The sequence below is a fragment of the Eleginops maclovinus genome, chromosome 12 (assembly GCF_036324505.1).
Source record: "Eleginops maclovinus isolate JMC-PN-2008 ecotype Puerto Natales chromosome 12, JC_Emac_rtc_rv5, whole genome shotgun sequence".
In the NCBI taxonomy this organism is placed as follows: Eukaryota; Metazoa; Chordata; class Actinopteri; order Perciformes; family Eleginopidae; genus Eleginops; species Eleginops maclovinus.
The window spans coordinates 5,688,756-5,707,817 of record NC_086360.1 but is presented as its reverse complement, the minus strand read 5'-3'; the positions used below and the strand labels follow the sequence as shown (position 1 = coordinate 5,707,817).

General features: G+C 41.2%; 1 protein-coding gene and 1 long non-coding RNA gene across 3 annotated transcripts in view; one reads left to right on the top strand and one right to left on the bottom strand.

Moving 5' to 3' along the window:
• The window catches only part of LOC134873216 (spermatid perinuclear RNA-binding protein-like), a 95,614-nt gene that overhangs the window by 11,844 nt on the left and 64,708 nt on the right, over positions 1-19,062 (bottom strand). For both annotated transcript variants that reach the window (XM_063896679.1, XM_063896680.1), the window contains exons 12-14: positions 15,619-15,827; positions 14,042-14,191; positions 12,148-12,282 (exon numbers count right to left, since the gene is read on the bottom strand). In XM_063896679.1, coding sequence (XP_063752749.1) covers positions 12,148-12,282; positions 14,042-14,191; positions 15,619-15,827 — 494 coding nt within the window. The remainder of the gene's footprint in view (positions 1-12,147; positions 12,283-14,041; positions 14,192-15,618; positions 15,828-19,062) is intronic.
• LOC134873217 (uncharacterized) lies at positions 11,418-16,508 on the top strand. Its single transcript, XR_010166933.1, has 3 exons — positions 11,418-12,099; positions 12,229-12,310; positions 14,061-16,508. It is a non-coding gene; the product is annotated as an uncharacterized LOC134873217 (long non-coding RNA).

Genomic DNA, 19,062 nt, shown 5'->3' with positions numbered 1-19,062 from the left:
AGGCTGAGGTGAGGCATGGACTACTGTTCCCTGCAACACTCATCGTAACCTTCAATGGACAAACAAAACTGTATCGGGACTGTAGTGAAGCTGAGCATTTCTATAAAACAGTGATAAACCCGGTTTCAGCTCAAAGCTGAAATAGAGGTGGGAAATGACTGATGGACATGACATAATTAGATGGTATGTTTATGCATATTAGGAGATGAAATTAATTATATTATGCAAAGGGAATTGTTGCAGTTTTGGTGTATTGCAAATGTATTTATTGTAGGCCAATATTCACTGGCCTATAAGTTATCTACTACCTTATTTTAAGTTATTTATTTCATCAACTGCGACTATGAGATTACGTTTGATAGATTTTGAATAGAGGCCAATTTTAACTGGTCTCTATTGTTGTTCATTCCTCCTAAAAATGTCATTTTGATTTATTGATTAATAAATTTGATCTTGCGTTGCAAGACATTACCATGAATGTGTTTAACACAAAGGTTTTTATCTAAAATGTTAGGGAGCTACCGTGCTGCTCGTTTAGGTGAGTGAGTATGCACATGGATAGCAATCTATGGGCAGTGAGGTGTGGGGTTGTGTGTGTGATGGTGTGTGTGGTTGAAGTTGTGTTGCTTGTATGTTTTGGTTCAGCTCTCAATTTGAAAAGAAGTTAAAAAGGAAAAACATTTAAATTGCCATCTTAATGTCAAATAAGTTACCAAATAAAGGGTTTAAATTGGCTCATATCAATATTTGTAGCCTAAGAAATAAAGTGTCTGAGATAGAGGAAATATTATCATGTGGTATTCATTTGTTAGCAATATCAGAAACTCACTTAGATGACACCTTTAATGACGCTGCAGTGGACATTCAGGGATATAGTATATTTAGAAAAGACAGGAATGCATATGGAGGTGGGGTGGCAGTATACATTCAAAAGGAAATACCAGCTAAAGTCAGATATGATTTGATGTCTGCTGATATTGAAGTACTTTGTGTTGCGGCTTCCAAACACAAACCTTTTAGCCGCTGAGAGTCTATGAGGTTTGGGTCCTCAGGTACGTAGATTTATGACGCGCCACAGTAGACCATGACAAAGACACGCTGAGATCCAAATATGCTTAGGTGCATTTATTGAAAGCACAGAGCTATCACAGCGCAGCAAGGATGGATAAATGAATGAATGAGTAGCGGTAGCGGTCAACAAAAATTACGGCTACTCCCAACCCTGACTCTCTCTCTCTCTCTCTCTCTCATCTGCGTCACCGGTGAGTGCCCACCTTTACGCACACACACTTCCGCACGCACACACGCCCACTCCCAGGTGAACCACCCCCTCTGCAACACACACACACTCTAACACACCGTGCTGCTCATCTTCAGCCTATATGTCTCTTACACACCAGCCCCTAATTATTAGGTCTCACATAATAATTCACATTTCAAAACACAATAGGAGACATAATAAATCATCATATCAATTTCAACGATAATGCAAAAATCTCTAATAAATTGCTCAAGTCCATGAAAAGTCATTACAACGAATATTCCTTCTTCTGGTCGTCATGACCGATTAGTGCAAAGTCCATCTGACGTCCGAAAACACAAAGTCCATATAGAGGTCAGCAACGTCCTCATGCTGCCTCCTCCTTCTCCAGCAACAAACACACCTTGGATATGGGTCTGTCCAAGCAACTGGTTCTTGTCTTAATCCGAATTTGACGCACAAATCCCTTGCGATCTGGAAAAGTTTGCAAGACACGTCCCATAATCCAAGAATTACGAGGTGCAGTACTGTCCATTAGCAAAACTAGATCTCCTGCGACAAGGTTTCTCTGGACTCCAGTCCATCTCTGTCGTTCCTGTAACAGAGGCAGGTACTCCTTTGTCCAGCGCTTCCAGAACAGATCAGATATGTACTGGACTTGTCTCCATCTTCTCTGTGCGTACAGGTCTGCTGCTTGGAACTCTCCAGGTGGTAATGAAGGCTGGGTTTTAAGCAGTAACAGATGGTTCGGCGTCAGTGCTTCCAGGTCGTTAGGATCTGTGGAGGCCTTGGTGATGGGCCTGCTGTTAATAATGGCTTCCACTTCGCAAAGAACTGTGTGGAGTCCCTCCTCATCCAAGCGTTGTACTTTGAGAGTGGAGTTCAGGACTTTCCTCACCGATCTAATAAGCCTTTCCCACACTCCTCCATGATGTGATCCAGCAGGGGGGTTGAACGTCCACTTAATGCCCTTTTGAAGTAACACATCATGCACCTGTGCCTGGTTCCACTGCGCAATCGTTGTTTTTAGCTCACGTTCTGCACCCACAAAATTTGTCCCATTATCAGAGCGCAGCTCACGGACCTGTCCTCTTCTGGCTATAAAACGCCTTAGTGCATTTATGAAGGAGTCAGTGTCCAGAGAAGGTGCCACCTCGATGTGAATAGCTCTCAATACAAGACAGGTAAATAGGACACCATACCTCTTCACTGTACTCCTCCTGCTCCTCACTTCGATGGGTCCAAAATAATCAACCCCTACACATGTGAATGGAGGTTCATCAGGCTTGAGTCGGTCTGTGGGCAAGTCTGCCATCTGCTGGCAAACTGGAGTGGCATTAAGTCTTCTGCAGATGGTGCACTTGGACAGAACTCTCCTAATGGCAGTACTTGCTCCTGTCATCCAGTATTTCTCCCTGAGCTTGGACAACATGTGGTTGCGGCCGCTGTGTCCTACCTCTTGATGTATATTTCTCAGCAGCAGGGTAGAAATATGAAGGTCTTTTGCCAGAATGATAGGATGCTTAGACTCCAAAGGCAGTGCTGCTTTGCTAAGCCGTCCTCCCACACGCAAGACTCCATCCTCCAGCCTTGGACACAATTTGTGCAGGTGACTATTTTTCTTGACATTTTGTCCCTTTTCCAGACACGAGAGCTCCTCAAAAAACTTTCTCTTCTGGCAAAACTGAATTATGGCCAGCTCAGCCTTGTCAATGTCCTCCACTGTAGGAGCTCCCAGAACAGCTGCACCTTTAAATGTGCACCTTTCCTGCTCCATCATTCTCTGTTGCTGCATGCTCTCTTCACTCTGATTGGCTATTAGCCTTTTTCTCTTCCTGATACAGGACGACAACCATTCCTTGTATTTCAGCCACCACGCCACAGCTTTCCTTAATCGGATCCACGAGGAATAATGATGGATCAGGTGAGTAGTGGGATCCTCTTCAGCTTGTACAGCATTGACAACAGCAGTTTTCTTCACCTCTGGATCGTCCTGGGGGAGATAACTCACAGGCTCAGGGTTCACAGGCCATTCTGTTTCAGGTTGGCAAAGAAACGGAGGTCCTGTTAACCAGAGTCTGTCCTTCAGAAATGCCTCCACTTTGAGCCCTCTGGATGCTGCGTCTGCTGGATTTGAAGCTGTATCCACGTACCTCCACTGAGCGGGGTGAGATGATTTCAGGATCTCCGAAACACGATTGGCAACAAACACCTTAAATCTGGAGCTTTCGTTGTTAATGTATTTCAGCACAGAAGCACTATCAGTCCAAAACACAGATTCCTGAAGACTCATGTGTAGTTCTTTCTTCCACAGGACATCCATGCGACTGGCCATTGTTGCAGCAATCAGTTCCATTCTTGGAATTGTAACTGTCTTCAGTGGAGCAACACGAGCCTTTCCCATAATGAAAGCACTGTGCATTTGGAGGTGCTCATTCTGTAACAGCAGGTAAGTGACTGTACCATAGCCTTCCTCAGAAGCATCGCAGAAATGGTGTAGTTGTGCAGTAATAACATCTCCAAACTCCAGAGGTTTTAGACATCTGGGCAACTCAAAGTTGTCCAGTAGGTGGAGCCCTTGCACCCACTTAAGCCACTCTTTGGAGACAGTCTCTGGTATGGGATCATCCCAACCAACTCCTCTTCTGCACAAATCCCTCAAGATCCTTTTTGCTGTCAGAACAAGGGGACTTAACATGCCCAGAGGGTCATAAATGGAGCTTACAGTTGAAAGGATGCCTCTGCGGTTGAGTGGTCTGTCCTTCCATACAATTTTGAATTTAAAGGTGTCTGACTTGATACACCACTCTACACCCAGCACTCTCTCAATGGGCACAAACTCCCGGTCCAGGTCCAACTGCTCCATGCCTTTAGCTCTGCGGGGCTCTGGGATGGTCTTGAGCACTTCAGATCTGTTACTGTGCCACTTGGTCAAACAGAATCCCCCTTTAGCGCACAGAGACATGAGCTCATGACAGAGGATCAGTGCCTCCTCCTCTGTTGCAACTGCCACCAAACAATCGTCCACATAAAAGCAGTGCTGCAGCTTGTCCACTGTCTCCTCCTTATGCTCATGTCCAAAATCCTCTGCACATTTCCTGAGGGAAAAGTTGGCGCAGCTAGGGGAGGATGTAGCTCCGAAAAGATGTACCTTCATCCTGTATTCACATGGTGCTTGGTTCAAGTCTCCTTGTGACCACCAGAGGAATCGCAGCAGATCAGCATCATCTGGGGGCACTTGCACCTGGTGAAACATAGCTTCTATGTCAGCCATGATGACCACAGGTTCCCTCCTGAACCTGGTCACAACTCCAATCAGTGAGCTGGTTAGATCGGGCCCTTGCAACAGCTCTTCATTCAGAGATTGTCCTTTGTAACTGGCACCACAATCAAAAACAACTCTGAGCTTTCCCTTTGTCGGGTGGTAGACACCATGGTGCGGTATGTACCAGACCCTGCCATCACTTCTCTCCAGCTCTGCATCAGGAACCTTTTCAGCATAACCTTTACCAAGTAGATCGTTAATAAAGGTGTTATACTCCCTGTAAAACACTGGATCCCTCTGGAGCCTCCTCTTCAGATGGTTTTGACGCTGTTCCACCACTTTCCTGTTATTTGGCATGCTGACGTTTGGATTTTTCAAAGGCAGGGCGACCTGGTAGTGACCATTGACATGTTTGGCTGACTTTGTGACCATGTCCATGAACCTCAGGTCTTCCCTGGACAGACCCACTTGTTCCTCCACAGCAGATTCTGGAAAGTCCATCTTAAATTGCTGTTGCCACAGTTCATCCAGATTTACAATGGACACACGGTTCACAGTTACTGGCTGCTCACAGTAATTGGCCTCTCCACCGTTTCCTGTCAGTGGTCCATTTACCGTCCAGCCCAGTGCCGTCCTTATAGCGTAGGGTCCATTGTGCTCACTGCGGATAACTTCCAGCGGTTCCATGGCTCGTGGAACATTCGTTCCAATCAGCAACTCAATTCCAGCCTCAATCTGTGGTAAGGAGATGTGTTTTAAATATGGCCACCTTGTCAGATCCTTATTTGTGGGTATGTTTGCTTTGTGGACTGGCATTGACAACTGAGTATACGCTTTTGGCAACTCAATGAAGCTGTCATCTTCAAGTGCTGCCACCTCCAGCTCTGGCACAATGTAGCTACTGACCACCTTCTCCTGCCCCATGGTCCTGAGAAGAATGTTGGCTCTCTTCCCAGACAAATTGAGCTTCTGCTTCAGACTCTCAGTACAGAACACCGCAGTACTTCCCTGGTCCAAAAAGGCGTATGTGAGAATGATTTTATTGCCCTTCTTCGCCTTCACTTGAATCGGCACGATAGGAAGCTTGCAATCCATCTCACCAGCCCCTGTAAGCCCACTGGAAACCAAGGTGTCGTCCACACACTGTAACCTGGATGCTTCTCTCAGCTGGTTCTGCCGTTGCCACACTATCCTTATGGAGCACAGTTGGATGTCTTAGGCCACACTTCGAGCAGGAAATCTTCCTTTGGCAATTTTTGCTTATGTGTCCTATACACAGGCAGCGAAAACAAGCACCATTTTCCTTCAGGAAGTCAATTTTCTCTTTGTGTGCCATTTTTTCCAACCGCGCACACACATCCAATGTGTGTCCTCCGGTGCAGCAGGGACAGATCTTCTTGGCTGGTGGTTTTATGTATGTAGCTTTCACAGGTTGAGCTGTTCTCTCCACACGATTCACTGTGGTAGCGAAGCTGGTTCCTCTGATGCTGGAGCGAGGGGGAGGTTTGTGATTCATTTGTTTAGTTGTTATAACAGTGTCCTGAATGTTTCCAAACACAGGGTCTGTCAAGATTTTTACCTGTTTTTCAACAAAGTTGGCAATATCCACAAACCTTGCTCTCCTATTGTACCTTTCCTGCAGGTCACATGCGTCGCACCTCCAGCGGTCTCGGAGTTTGTACGGCAGTTTTTTAATGATTTCCACCATGTTTGTGGGTGTGTCCAGATCACTTAAATACTGCACATCCTCCAAAGCGTTGCAGCATCCACGCAGAAAGAGGCCGTACTCCTGGAGGGCTTTCACATCTTCTGTTTTAATAGTGGGCCATGACAAAGCTCTCTCCATGTATGCTGCTGCCACCTTTTGCTCATTGCCATAGTGCTCTTTCAATAGAGCCTTCGCCTTCACATATCCTCTGCTCGACTCAATGTGCTGACAGCTCCTCACTAGTCCCTTTGCATGCCCTTTGGTGTATTGTTCAAGGAAGTAGAGTCTGTCACAGTTGTTACTGGTGTTTCGCTCAACTCCATTTTCAAATGCTTTAATAAACGAATGGTATTTGAGTGGGTTACCATCGAAAATGGGAATTTCCCTTTTTGGGAGTGCTGAGAGGCATTGTTGTTGCATCAAGAGTGTTGAAATTTTATTTTGTTTTCTCATTATGTCCAGCACACTGTCATTTTGTGATGCATCAGTTTGTGTAACATTGGTCACAGGATCTTCAGGAGTGGTTAGATAACGTTGGAGCAGGTAAGAAGGACCTGGGAGATGTTTTATGTCAGGTAAGTGAGTGACTTTAGGCTTCACAACTGTCTGTGTGGTTTCAATTGCGTTGGATTTTAGTTTAACTGGCAGTGATGGGACAAATTCCATAACATTGATGTTAAGTTGTTGTTTTGAGCATGTCTTTTCATAGTATAAGTTCATCCCATCTGAAACCTTTGACTTTGATTTACTGCCAACACTGCTTTGTGATTTTATAACACTTAGTTTTGCCATTTCCTCAGCGATTTCATTCTCCAGTAAAAGCTGTTCTCTTCTTTTGCGTAGCTTTAACTCCTCTTCATCCAATGCATGTTTTTCCTTTAATGCCTTTTGTTTTGTTGCCAAAATTGCAAGATTTGTTTCCGTTTTTAAGCGAGCAGATGAGCGTGAAGCCAAGGATGAGGAATAATGTGAGCGTGATTTCTTGGTTGCATTTGAGATGCTGTCACAGGGCTGTAGTTCATCCTGAGGATCTTGTCCAGTGGAAACAGGTACTGGAGGGTCAGCAACAGACAAATCCTTACTTTTTTCGACAGGAATTTGTTCTGCATAATTTATTTCCTTTGTTGGTTGCTCAGAAGTATTTGTCTGTAGTGGTAATTCATTTGAGTTTTCATGCGGATTTTCCTTTATCCATTTTTCCACTTGTTCCTTGAATGCATCACTGTAATCCATAATGCTAGAAAACCACTCCTTTTGTTTTTTATGTTCATCATCAGGAAGAAGTTGCAATACTTCGTTGTGCAGGTCAGTGGCCTTTTTACACAGTGCATTCAAGTTATTCAGTTGTGAGGGGATTTCAGTTACATTTTCTTTTGATTTCATGTGCGCTTTTATTTGCGGAATAAGCTCTTTGATTTTATTAACGGCACTTTTGCGCTCATGCTGCAACCGTTCGATTTTATTTTCCATTGCTTTGGCCGTCAGTTTGATTTCCCTCTTTTCACGTTCCATGTTTGAACATTCAGCATCAGCGTTTATTTGACTCATTTTCGTTAGATTGTATTTTTGTATGAAGCAACACAATCACATTTCATTCAAGAGCGTATTCAAATCCATCCATAGACATTGCATTTAAATTTATTGACAGAGCGGATTCGATCCAAGCATTTCAACAAGCAGTAGGTCTTTAGACAACATCAGCCGCCACATGCCACAAAGTCCCGACATCACAATCCATTAAAGCACGGAGAATATGCGCCACCATCAATGCGCCAATGCAACCAGCGTATCCATTTAATACATTGTCCTCATTTGACTCAATGCATTCCAATCGAAGCGGATTCCTTAATCCACAAACATTAACAGATTCAGGCCTACCTGTTCCCAGGTAAATGTTTGGCGTGGTGTGGCACTTAGCTGTGGCTCCTTTGTTCTCGGGCTAGTCGGTGCGGGACGACTTGGTTCTTTGATGCGGCTTGATGATTTTCATTAAACGCCTGTTTTTTGTTGACAAATGTTGCGGCTTCCAAACACAAACCTTTTAGCCGCTGAGAGTCTATGAGGTTTGGGTCCTCAGGTACGTAGATTTATGACGCGCCACAGTAGACCATGACAAAGACACGCTGAGATCCAAATATGCTTAGGTGCATTTATTGAAAGCACAGAGCTATCACAGCGCAGCAAGGATGGATAAATGAATGAATGAGTAGCGGTAGCGGTCAACAAAAATTACGGCTACTCCCAACCCTGACTCTCTCTCTCTCTCTCTCTCTCATCTGCGTCACCGGTGAGTGCCCACCTTTACGCACACACACTTCCGCACGCACACACGCCCACTCCCAGGTGAACCACCCCCTCTGCAACACACACACACTCTAACACACCGTGCTGCTCATCTTCAGCCTATATGTCTCTTACACTTTGGTTGCAAATTCATTTACCTCATTTGAAACCTTTGTTGGTGGGATGTTGTTACAGACCTCCTAATTCAAACCTAAATTATTTAGAAAAAGTATGTCAAATGTTAGATAAAGTTTGTGATCTTGATAGAGAGATTTATTTTATCGGTGATTTAAACATTGACTGGAATATGTCCCACTGTGCCTTAAAAAACAAGTTGCAGACAATAGCTAATACATGTAACTTGGTACAAATGGTGACTAAACCTACTAGGATATGCATAAAGAAAGGTGGAGCAACAAGTGCAACTTGTATTGATCATATATTTACAAATGTTAGCCATTTATGTTCACAGGCAATATCAATTCCAGTAGGGTGTACTGATCATAATTTAATAATTATCGTGAGAAAGACAAAGGTGCCAAAAGCAGGACCGAAAGTAATTGTGAGGAGATCAATGAAATGTTTTTGTGAAGAGTCATTTATAAAGGATGTTCAAAAGATATGTTGGGAAAATATTTTTGAAAAACTAAATCCAGATGATGCTCTTGCAGTATTTAATTTGTTATTCATGCAAGTGATTGACAAACATGCACCACTTAGAAAACTGACAGTAAGGAACTTTAGAGCACCCTGGTTAGATGATGAATTAAGAGATCTAATGAAACAAAGAGATGAGGCCAAAATTGTAGCTTTCTCATCAAGTTATGAGTCAGATGGGCAGATTTATAGAAGGTTAAGAAATTATGTAACAGCATTAAATAAAAAGAAAAAACAATTGTATTACGGAAATAAAATTAAAGACATTAAGGATGATAAGAAACAGCTGTGGAGTTTAGTAAATGGCATGATGGGCCGTAAGCCGAAATCCACCTCAACATATCTTGAGGTGGAAGGGAAATTCTTGACTAAACCAGTACAAATTGCTAATTATTTGAATGATTATTTTCTTGATAAAGTGAATGATCTCAGGAGAAATATGAAGCAACCTATAAATAGGAACTCCACTTTTCTAATAAATGATTGAATTATGGAAAATAAGAATTGTAAATTTAAAATAGAGAAAGTGACAATTGCAGATGTTGAATGTCAACTAGGTAAATGTAATGATAAACCGCCAGGTGTGGATAATTTAGATGGTAAATTTCTTAGATATGTTGCTAATTTGGTTGCAGAGCCTATCTGCTATATTATCAATTTGAGTATTGAACAAGGCATTTGCCCACAGGCATGGAAAATAGCAACAATTATTCCACTTGCAAAACATCCAGCTGGACCATTTTCTGGTACAAATAGCCGCCCAATAAGTTTGTTACCAGCACTAGGAAAGATAATGGAGAGAATAATTTTTAACCAAATACAAAAATACTTTGAAGGTAACAATCTTAACAGTGATTATCAACATGCTTACCGGCCGGGCCATTCAACATGTACTGCTTTAACACAAATGACCGATGACTGGAAGGTGGAAGTAGATGATAGGAAGTTAGTGGGTACAGTACTACTTGATTTTAGTTCTGCCTTTGATGTCATTGATCATCCATTGTTGTTGCACAAGCTAAACAATATGGTTTTAATCTGAATGCGCTGAGGTGGGTAGAAAGTTACTTGACCAATCGATGTCAAACTGTTTTTTTTAATGGAAGTTTGTCAAAGATTAAGTCAGTCACTTGTGGAGTTCCTCAGGGTAGTTGTTTGGGGCCACTTTTATTTTCTATTTTTACAAATGATCTACCATTAGTGCTACAAGAATCCAAAATTGTAATGTATGCAGATGACTCGACAATATATGGAGCAGCATCATCTACAAGTGAGCTGAGTCACTGTATGAACAAGGATCTAGAACAGATCTCAGAGTGGGTCATAAATAATAAGTTAGTACTTAATGCTGGAAAAACTAAATCTTTAATAATAGGATCAAATCATCAGATAAAAGGTGAACCTAAATTGCTATTACATTTAAACCATATTGAAATTGAACAGGTCAAGGAAACGAAATTGTTAGGTATAACTCTGGATCAAAAATTATCTTGGTCTAAACAAATTGATAATGTTGTATGTAAAATGGGAAGGGGTGTGTCACTTGTTAAAAGAATTGCAAAATATTTGCCAAAAGATGTCAGTAGACAAGTTCTAGATGCTTTGGTTCTGTCACAGCTTGATTACTGTTTTGTTATTTGGTCTAGTGCTGCAGAAAAAGATCTAGACAAACTACAAGTAGCTCAAAATAAGGCAGCACGATGTGCACTGCAGTGCTCCTACAGAACCAGAGTGACTGAAATGTTGGAGACCCTTAAATGGTTGAGTGTCAGACAGAGGTCCACTTATACTTTGTTAAATTTTGTTAGGAATATTACAGTGACACACTTACCACATATATTATCACAAAGGTTTATATCGCAGTACACTCAACATAACTATCAAACAAGACATGCAATAGAAAGAAGATTCGTATTACCCACATCTAAATCAAATATCAGACAGAAAACAGTCATGTACAGAGCCATGGTCAGCTGGAACTCGTTACCAGTCCACATAATTCAGGAAAATTCTCAAGTACATTTTAAAAGGTTGCTAAAACATTATATGAGCGTTACAGAGTAAAATGTAACTGTGCCTGTGGTTTGGCCTTGTGATGATGGCTAAAATGTGATGACCATTTTTGTTTCACTTCATATACCATTGTTCATATGATGAAATGAGTTGTTCTATTTTGCTTTTAGTTTTGTTTAATGTTTGTTCTGTGTGTGTGTGTGTGTGTGAGGACCCCAGGAAGAATAGCCAACGCTTATGCTAGTGCTAATGGGGATCCTAATAAAGAATAAAGAATAAAGTTAACGAGCATCTGACTAGTATTGCCTACACTTTATATATATATATATTATATATATGTTAGAGTGTAGGCAAAAGTTGTTAACAATGCAATGTCATATTCTGAACCTCTCTACTACTGACCTTTCTGCAACTCTGAAAATAATTAAATTTGAAGATAATTTATTTGAAGTTTTCTGGCTGTACACACATGGTTGAGTGCATTAACATGTAATGCTAAGAATATCTGTTGATGACTCATCTGTGACATTACTGTGGGTGTCACCCACATGCTCACCTCACAGTTCTTCTTTTGGTTCTTTTAAACAAACTGGAAACCATTTGTATGCCAATTATTTATCTACTTGGCACATATTGATTATAAGATATAATAACAATTCCTTAAAGGAAACAAGATCCTGGTGCAGAATAATGTCAAGAAACTCAGAATAAAAATCTATCTGTCAAAAAATAGAAACACCTGCACTGTGATTCAGATTGATTTCACATGATAAAATTGTGTTTATGTTGGGCTGTTCTTTCCTGCCGTGTGAAGAAGTTTTGATATGCAGGAAGCGCCGAACATCAAACACACTTCCTCCCTCATCAATTCCTAATAAGACCTTGTGAAAGGAAGACAGGAAATCAATTAAGGTTTGTGTGTGTGTGTGTGTGTGTGTGTGTGTGTGTGTGTGTGTGTACCTCTATGATGAAGCGTTTGTCGTAGCTGCTGCCGCTCTCTGATATCAGCTCGTATTTTAACCCTCGCCGTTTCTCGTTCAGCTCCATCACAGGGTTTTTACCTCCCGCTGTCAGGATGGGACCTGGAGCTCTGGACTGCAGTAGGACGGAGACAGAAGAGAGGGTCAGTACAAACATCCGTTAAATATTCCAAAATGTACTAGGTGCTTGTGTTTCCCCAATGTACGTCCTTGCTTGTGTCCAAAAAGCAGAGACATTTTACAGTCCCACTAGATAGATAGACAGATAGACAGACAGACAGACAGACAGACAGACAATGATTGACAGACAGACAGACAGACAGACAGACAGACAGACAGACAGACAGACAGACAGACAGACAGACAGACAGACAGACAAGTATTTTATTGATCCGAATTTGGGAATTTTTGGGCATTGCAGCAGCATAAAAAGACAAGGCATTGTACACAGTCAAATTAAAAGACTAGAAATAGATTGTGTGCAAGTTTATACAATACATAAATACGTGGGACTGGGTGGAAAGGCTTTAGAATTGGTTGTGCAGCAAATGTCTTTGTCTTCTAATAAATCTTCAGTGTCTGACATTGGTTCAAGCTCCTGTTTTCTCCTTGTGTTCCGAGTCCTTGATGGAAAAGTTCCTTTACAGACGTATTAACAAGAGTCCCCTGACCTCCTAATATAAAAGATCTGAAAAAAATGGCCTATTTTGGTTCTTATGAGTTTTTACAGACATGTTATGTTAAAATCATGCAGTTGAGGACAGAACTAGGGCTGCAAGATTTAGAAAAAATAACTATTTGGTATATGTTGACTGATTGGGATTGATCCTTTTTCCGTCATTATTCTCATATCATTGAAAAATATATTTGAATAATAATGGTTAAATTATTTAAGAGGGTCAGTACCAAACAGATACGTTAATACTATGTGTAGGCTGTGATATTTCTGCAGCTCCCCAGCATTACATTTTTCATTTTAAGCTATATTTAGGATTTAACAAATGTTATGCTTTCTTTGAAAATGGCACTAGTCCACATCGTGTTTCTTGATGTAAAACTTTTAATTAATTGTGCAGCAATAGCAAAAAACCATGCAGCCTTTTTTAGGGTGCAATACAAATGTTATTTTGGCACTTTCTACATTTTTTTGTGTATTTGAAGATTTCAGTACACTCGGATCCCTCATTAGCATTGAAGTTGGAAACGTTGGGTATGCCTTGACAGCTGACACATACAATTGATGCTCTACCTCTATAAGAACGACAGATGGGTGAATAAACAACAACAAAAGCTGAAAGAGAGGCAGCTGACTTCAGTTGAGGTTTTGCAGCTTTTGTTTGACACTCTAAACTTGAAAGTTAAGATTTTTTTTAATGAACCTCACTGATAACAGGGCTACACATTTAATCAAAGTTGCAAAATGGACTAATGCAATATCCAGGTTGCGTTTACGAAATATTTAATAAAGGCAAACTGAAGAACGAATTAAAGAATATTCTATAAACTTATAGGTACAGATCCTCCCATCTTTTTTTTACTATTCACACTTGTATTATTTTAATGTATATTCAATGCTATTATTGAAGTAACTAGTATTGCAAAAAAATGTTTGCAAATGCAATATCAGTCAAAATAATTGAAATAAGTACATTTTCTGAGTTTTTTTCTCCAAATCGTGCAGACCTAGATCCATCACTAGTTGGTGAGACTGACCGTCTGTGCAGCAGCCCTATACTCGTGTACTTGTAATAATCCTACTGTGTGTGTGTGTGTGTGTGTGTGTGTGTGTGTGTGTGTGTGTGTGTGTGTGTGTGTGTGTGTGTGTGTGTGTGTGTGTGTGTGTGTGTGTGTGTGTGTGTGTGTGTGCACCCCACCTCCTGTGTGTCTGTGGAGGAGGTGATGGAGGTGGAGCTCGAGGTGGTGGACATCCTATCGATCTTGCCTTCGCCATCTGATTTCTCGTCGGCGCTCAGGGAGTCCACATCTCCGTCACCGCCGAGCACGAAGCCCAGAGCCTGCAGCGCCTGAGGAGCGAACACAAATTATTCATTACCTTCAGTAAATAGTCTGTCTCTACTGCATTAAACAGTCATCTAAATATAGAAGTAATTGGTTCCCTAATGTCCCAACACATCCACATCCAGTGTCGGTGATTGAGCTGCCCTTGAGCAAGGCAGTGAACACTGACAGTGCTGCAGTGAGGCTGCAGAATGGCCATCCTCATCATCATTAACACAAACCCAGCCTGTGAATGTGTAACTGAATGTATACTGAACAACAGAAAGTGTGAGCAGTCAAACTTTACAAGTTTAATAGAAATGTTTGTCACAAAAAGATCCTCATCTGTTCTCGCATCAATTGAAAAAATGTATTTTTGTCCAAGTTAGTTAGATAGAATAGAATCGGAGGATGAACCCCTCTTTATTAGTCACATACATGCACACAGCAGAGCACACACAGTGAAATTGGTCCTCTGCATTTAACCCATCCTAGTACTAGGAGCAGTGGGCAGCTATCGTGCAGCGCCCGGGGAGCAATGGGGAGGGGGATTGGAGGTGTCGGGTGCCTTGCTCAAGGGCACCACAGCAGGGCCCAGGAGGTGAACTGGGACCTCTCCAAGTAGCAGTCCACTTTCTATATTTCAAGTCTGTTCGGGGACTTGAACCGGCAACCCTACGATTCCCAGTCCAAGCCCCTACTGACTGAGCCACTGCTGGACAAATGCGGTCTCTGCATTTGACCCATCCTAGTGTTAGGAGCAGTGGGCTGCCATTATGTACGGCGCCCGGGGAGCAGTGTAGGTAACCAGTGTCTTGCTCAGGGACACCACGGTGGCACTTGGTCTTTCGGGGACTTGAACTGGTGACCTTCCAGTTCCCAGGCCAACACCCTATGGACTTTGCCACCACCGCCGTTTGTTGTTTAATATCTAACTCCAAGCATAGTTGTTATTGTTATTATTATGTGGGCTGTTGCTCAATTGTATCTACATGTGATTTGTCTTAAAAGAAAAAAGGAGCGACAGAAGAGAAACAAATATTCTTTTTTTTCTTCATGAATTTGGTCACAAAAAAAGTCACTTCCATTTGTAGAGAAATATTACGGGAATCCCTAAGGGGACATGCACAAGGTATTGAATGTAGCTCTCTGCTTGTGAATTTGATTGATGTCATTTCCCTTTAATAGTAAAGTATATTTTATTCCTATATATTATACAGCCCCGGAAAAAATTAACCACTTCAGCATTATCATTTTCTCTTGTTTAAAAATGTATAAATTAAATAATTAATTATTGTTTGTTGTATTGTATTCTATAAAATACTGACAACATTTCTTTGTGTTGGAATTCAACAGGCTGCCATACATGTAGAGATAAAGATTTAAGAACAATTTGGAGTGGTCTCTTAATTTTTTCCAGAGCTGTATACCATGTATTGAACATGGGGAATACCTTGAGGGCCACTTGGAGCTTGGTCGTCCTCTTGGAGTTGCCCGTGGCCTGGTAAGTGGTTCCCTGGATGTCCACAGACATGGTGAAGACCGGGGCGTGCACTGGGCCGGACTGGGACAGCAGGCGGTACTGGAGGCCCGGGTGGATCTGGTTGAGACGCATGAGAGCGTTCATGGGGTGGTTAGGATCCGTCATCCTCCAGTCCAGGACTAAGGGAGGAGAGATGCACGTGTTAACTGTGGGCTTATATAACCCTAAAGAGAAATTAGATAGTGCTAACACACAACAACAGGAACTATGAAGACCATTTGGAAACCTTAATCTGGAAATTGAACGAAATGTAATCACATTACAAAGTTGTTCCAAACTTCGTCCCAGAATACTGCTGTAAAAAACACCACAAGAAAGTGTTTGCAACAACAGCATTGCACTTTTATTCATTTAGCAGTACTTTTGGGCAATACACTACTTCTGAATTCATTATTGAATTTTGCGCATAACAACAAACGTTTTAATCGTAGGATTACATATAAAATTATTTCAAATAAACCCAACAACTGCATGCAAGAACTGAAAGGCTAATGATAATCAATAGTACTTAAAGTTCAATTTCGACCCAAACAGTCTCCAGATTTTACTGCTGTTAAAAACATATTTAGAGTGCACGGAGCAGTGTTCACTGACTTTTTTATTTTCCCTAAAGACGGATACTGATGTGTTTAGTATTTTAAGCTGCCATTTTAGATATCTGGATGTATTTTTCTTCAGAGTAAGGCGACCCAGATTCATTTCTGTTCTGAATGAAATTCAATGGGCAAACTTGAAATGTATAGCATTTATAGCAGGATAACATTTTAAAAAGGACATATTGTGCTCATTTTCAGGTTCATATTTCTATGTTGTGCCTCTAGTAAAGCAAAAAGCTAAAACTAGGAGTCTCTTTAGTCATTTGTTAGCAACCGCAATTTTTATGACATGTAAAAGCTTCAGAAATTCACGGGTGCGATATTTGTGATGGAAACTTCTGGAGCAATGGAGACAAAACTCCGAGAGACTTGGAGAGAGCTGGAATTTTGATGGCAAACACTGAAGTTTTATCATGAAGTTAACGGCCGGAGAATTGACAAGACATTTGCTGCAGCCACGAGTTGACACAGCGGTTGCCCGACCAATTCTGAAGAACTCTTCAGTAGTAGCAGATTCTAACCAGTTCAGAGTGTATAATCAGCACTCTTCACTAACAAGACTAAAGAAATAGGGCACTAAATGTAATTAAAACTGTAGTCCATGGCAAAAGAACGTAAACCAGTGGACCTACGCACTCGATAAGAAGGACTCCCAGAGGTCCACAAACAATAAACCCTCAGGTCAACTGGCGCTCGGTCATGAACTGGCAACAACAAAGAGCCACAGCTGGTCCTTCTTTTCAATAAACTTCGGGTTTGCAAACTACGTTGTTGGTGCTCCGTTTTATGTGTAAGGACCCTAGTCATGCTACTGCAGAGGTTTGGTGCTATTTTGAGCAAAGTTAGTGGTTAAAAAATGCCGTTTTGGAAGCGTTCTGCGCACTGCCCCGATCGAATGCACATGTTGGCTACTAGCGTTGCTCCCGGTTTTTCAGGGCAAGCTCAATACCAGTTGATGAACGAAAAAAATCTTGTCATGCAGAAAAAGACCCTGGGGTCAATTTTCGCCGGACCATCCATTTAAGAGAGATAGCAGCAATACCCAAGGCTGTAGACTTATGCCATGGAAAAAGAGAGACTGAAAGGAGAAAGTGATGGACTGGGTTAAAGGTTAGCTACCTAAGCAAAATATTCCCCAACATTATTAACTGACATATTTTATATCTAGAACAAAACGTGAGAATTTCTTCATCTAGTGTTAACCACAGAGCTTGTTTCAGGCTTCTATCCATAAAAGAAATGGTTGACTATGAGACGAGGGAACCCGAAGTGGTAAAATGCTAAAAAAAAGAAGTTATTTCCTGGTTTTGGGACTCCTTTCTGCGCCACTCTATCAGGGACATGTCTGAGACAAGATTTACCTATTTTATTTTATAGGCTAATTTTATTTAAGATATTTTATTTATTTAAATGTGCACCTTACGGAGCTTTGTTATACAGTGTTTATGTTTCCATTTTATAGTGAGTTTTCAATAAAACTACTCGTATTTGGCTTTGACTTTGACTGAGCATTTCATTTCACAGCTCTCACTTTGCGGGAAAAAAAAATATATATCGTATATCGATATTCAACCTAAATATATCGGGATATGACTTTTGGTCCACATCGCCCAGCCCTACATGTCTCCATGCTTTAATGTTCAGAAATCTCTTTATTTTTCTCATACTGCCTGTGCTGCAGCACCTCTTTTCACCCTCTGTCTGAAACCCTCTGAAAGGGAACTTGGGGACTGGAGCCCAATAAGCATAAAATTTGTTATTATTATATTATTTATTTAATATTTAATCGTTTCTCTATAGATTTGTGACTCATGTGTAGTTACACAGTTCCTGGTTCATGTACAATAAATATTGGTTCATATTAATGTGAGTTTTTTCCCTCATAAAATCTGTCTTTTATTCCTTAATATTGATAAAGTTATGAGATAATGACACAAATGAATGCAGACTTAATGGTCACTAACTGTAAACAAGTTTCCTGATTCTGCTGATAGATTTTCTTTAAAAAAAACGTATTTCTGCCAAACAGTTTATCACTGCTAATGCTAATCATTTTGCTGCTATGAGATTCCAGTAAAATTTGTGTCCTGAAAATCTCCAACACTGAAACATTAAGAGCAAAGACAATATTGACAGTAAAAATACAGGCTGAGCTCTTGTGCACAACCTCCACCAACGATCAATGAAACATGAGATATGTGTAATAAACCTGAGCGCCCTCACTGTTGATATGCAGCTGATGAGAGGACACTTTACACACCTCCACACACACCTCCACACTCACATCCTCTCTGCCTTCACGGAGAATCATCTCAGAAATTAATTGAAAATGAAACTGACACTTCAGTGACATCTTGTTAGAACAAAGGTTCTGGCAGTCTCCATGATAAATGTTTTTATTCCCTCGAGTTGTATGTAAACATTGGCAGGTGTGCGTTCAAGATTTGCTTTATGCTGTTCTGTAAACACTTGAGAAGAACCAACAGTTGGATGGTATTGAAACGAGAGTTAACCCTGCTAACCTTCCCTATCCGTGTCGTCTGTAGAAAAAATATCACTCGCATACTGCACCCGGTAAACTTTATTTTTGCTTTCAGATCGAGTAGGAGGGGTCAGAAGTTCCAGATGTTCCTGCTGTCGTTTATGTGCATCAGACCTTCCTTTCAAAGGTTCAAGGCTTATTTTTTATATTTTTCCCTACAGATCTTAGACTATTCTTTTCTGATTATTTTTGACAGAAGCATGGCAGTGATGTTGC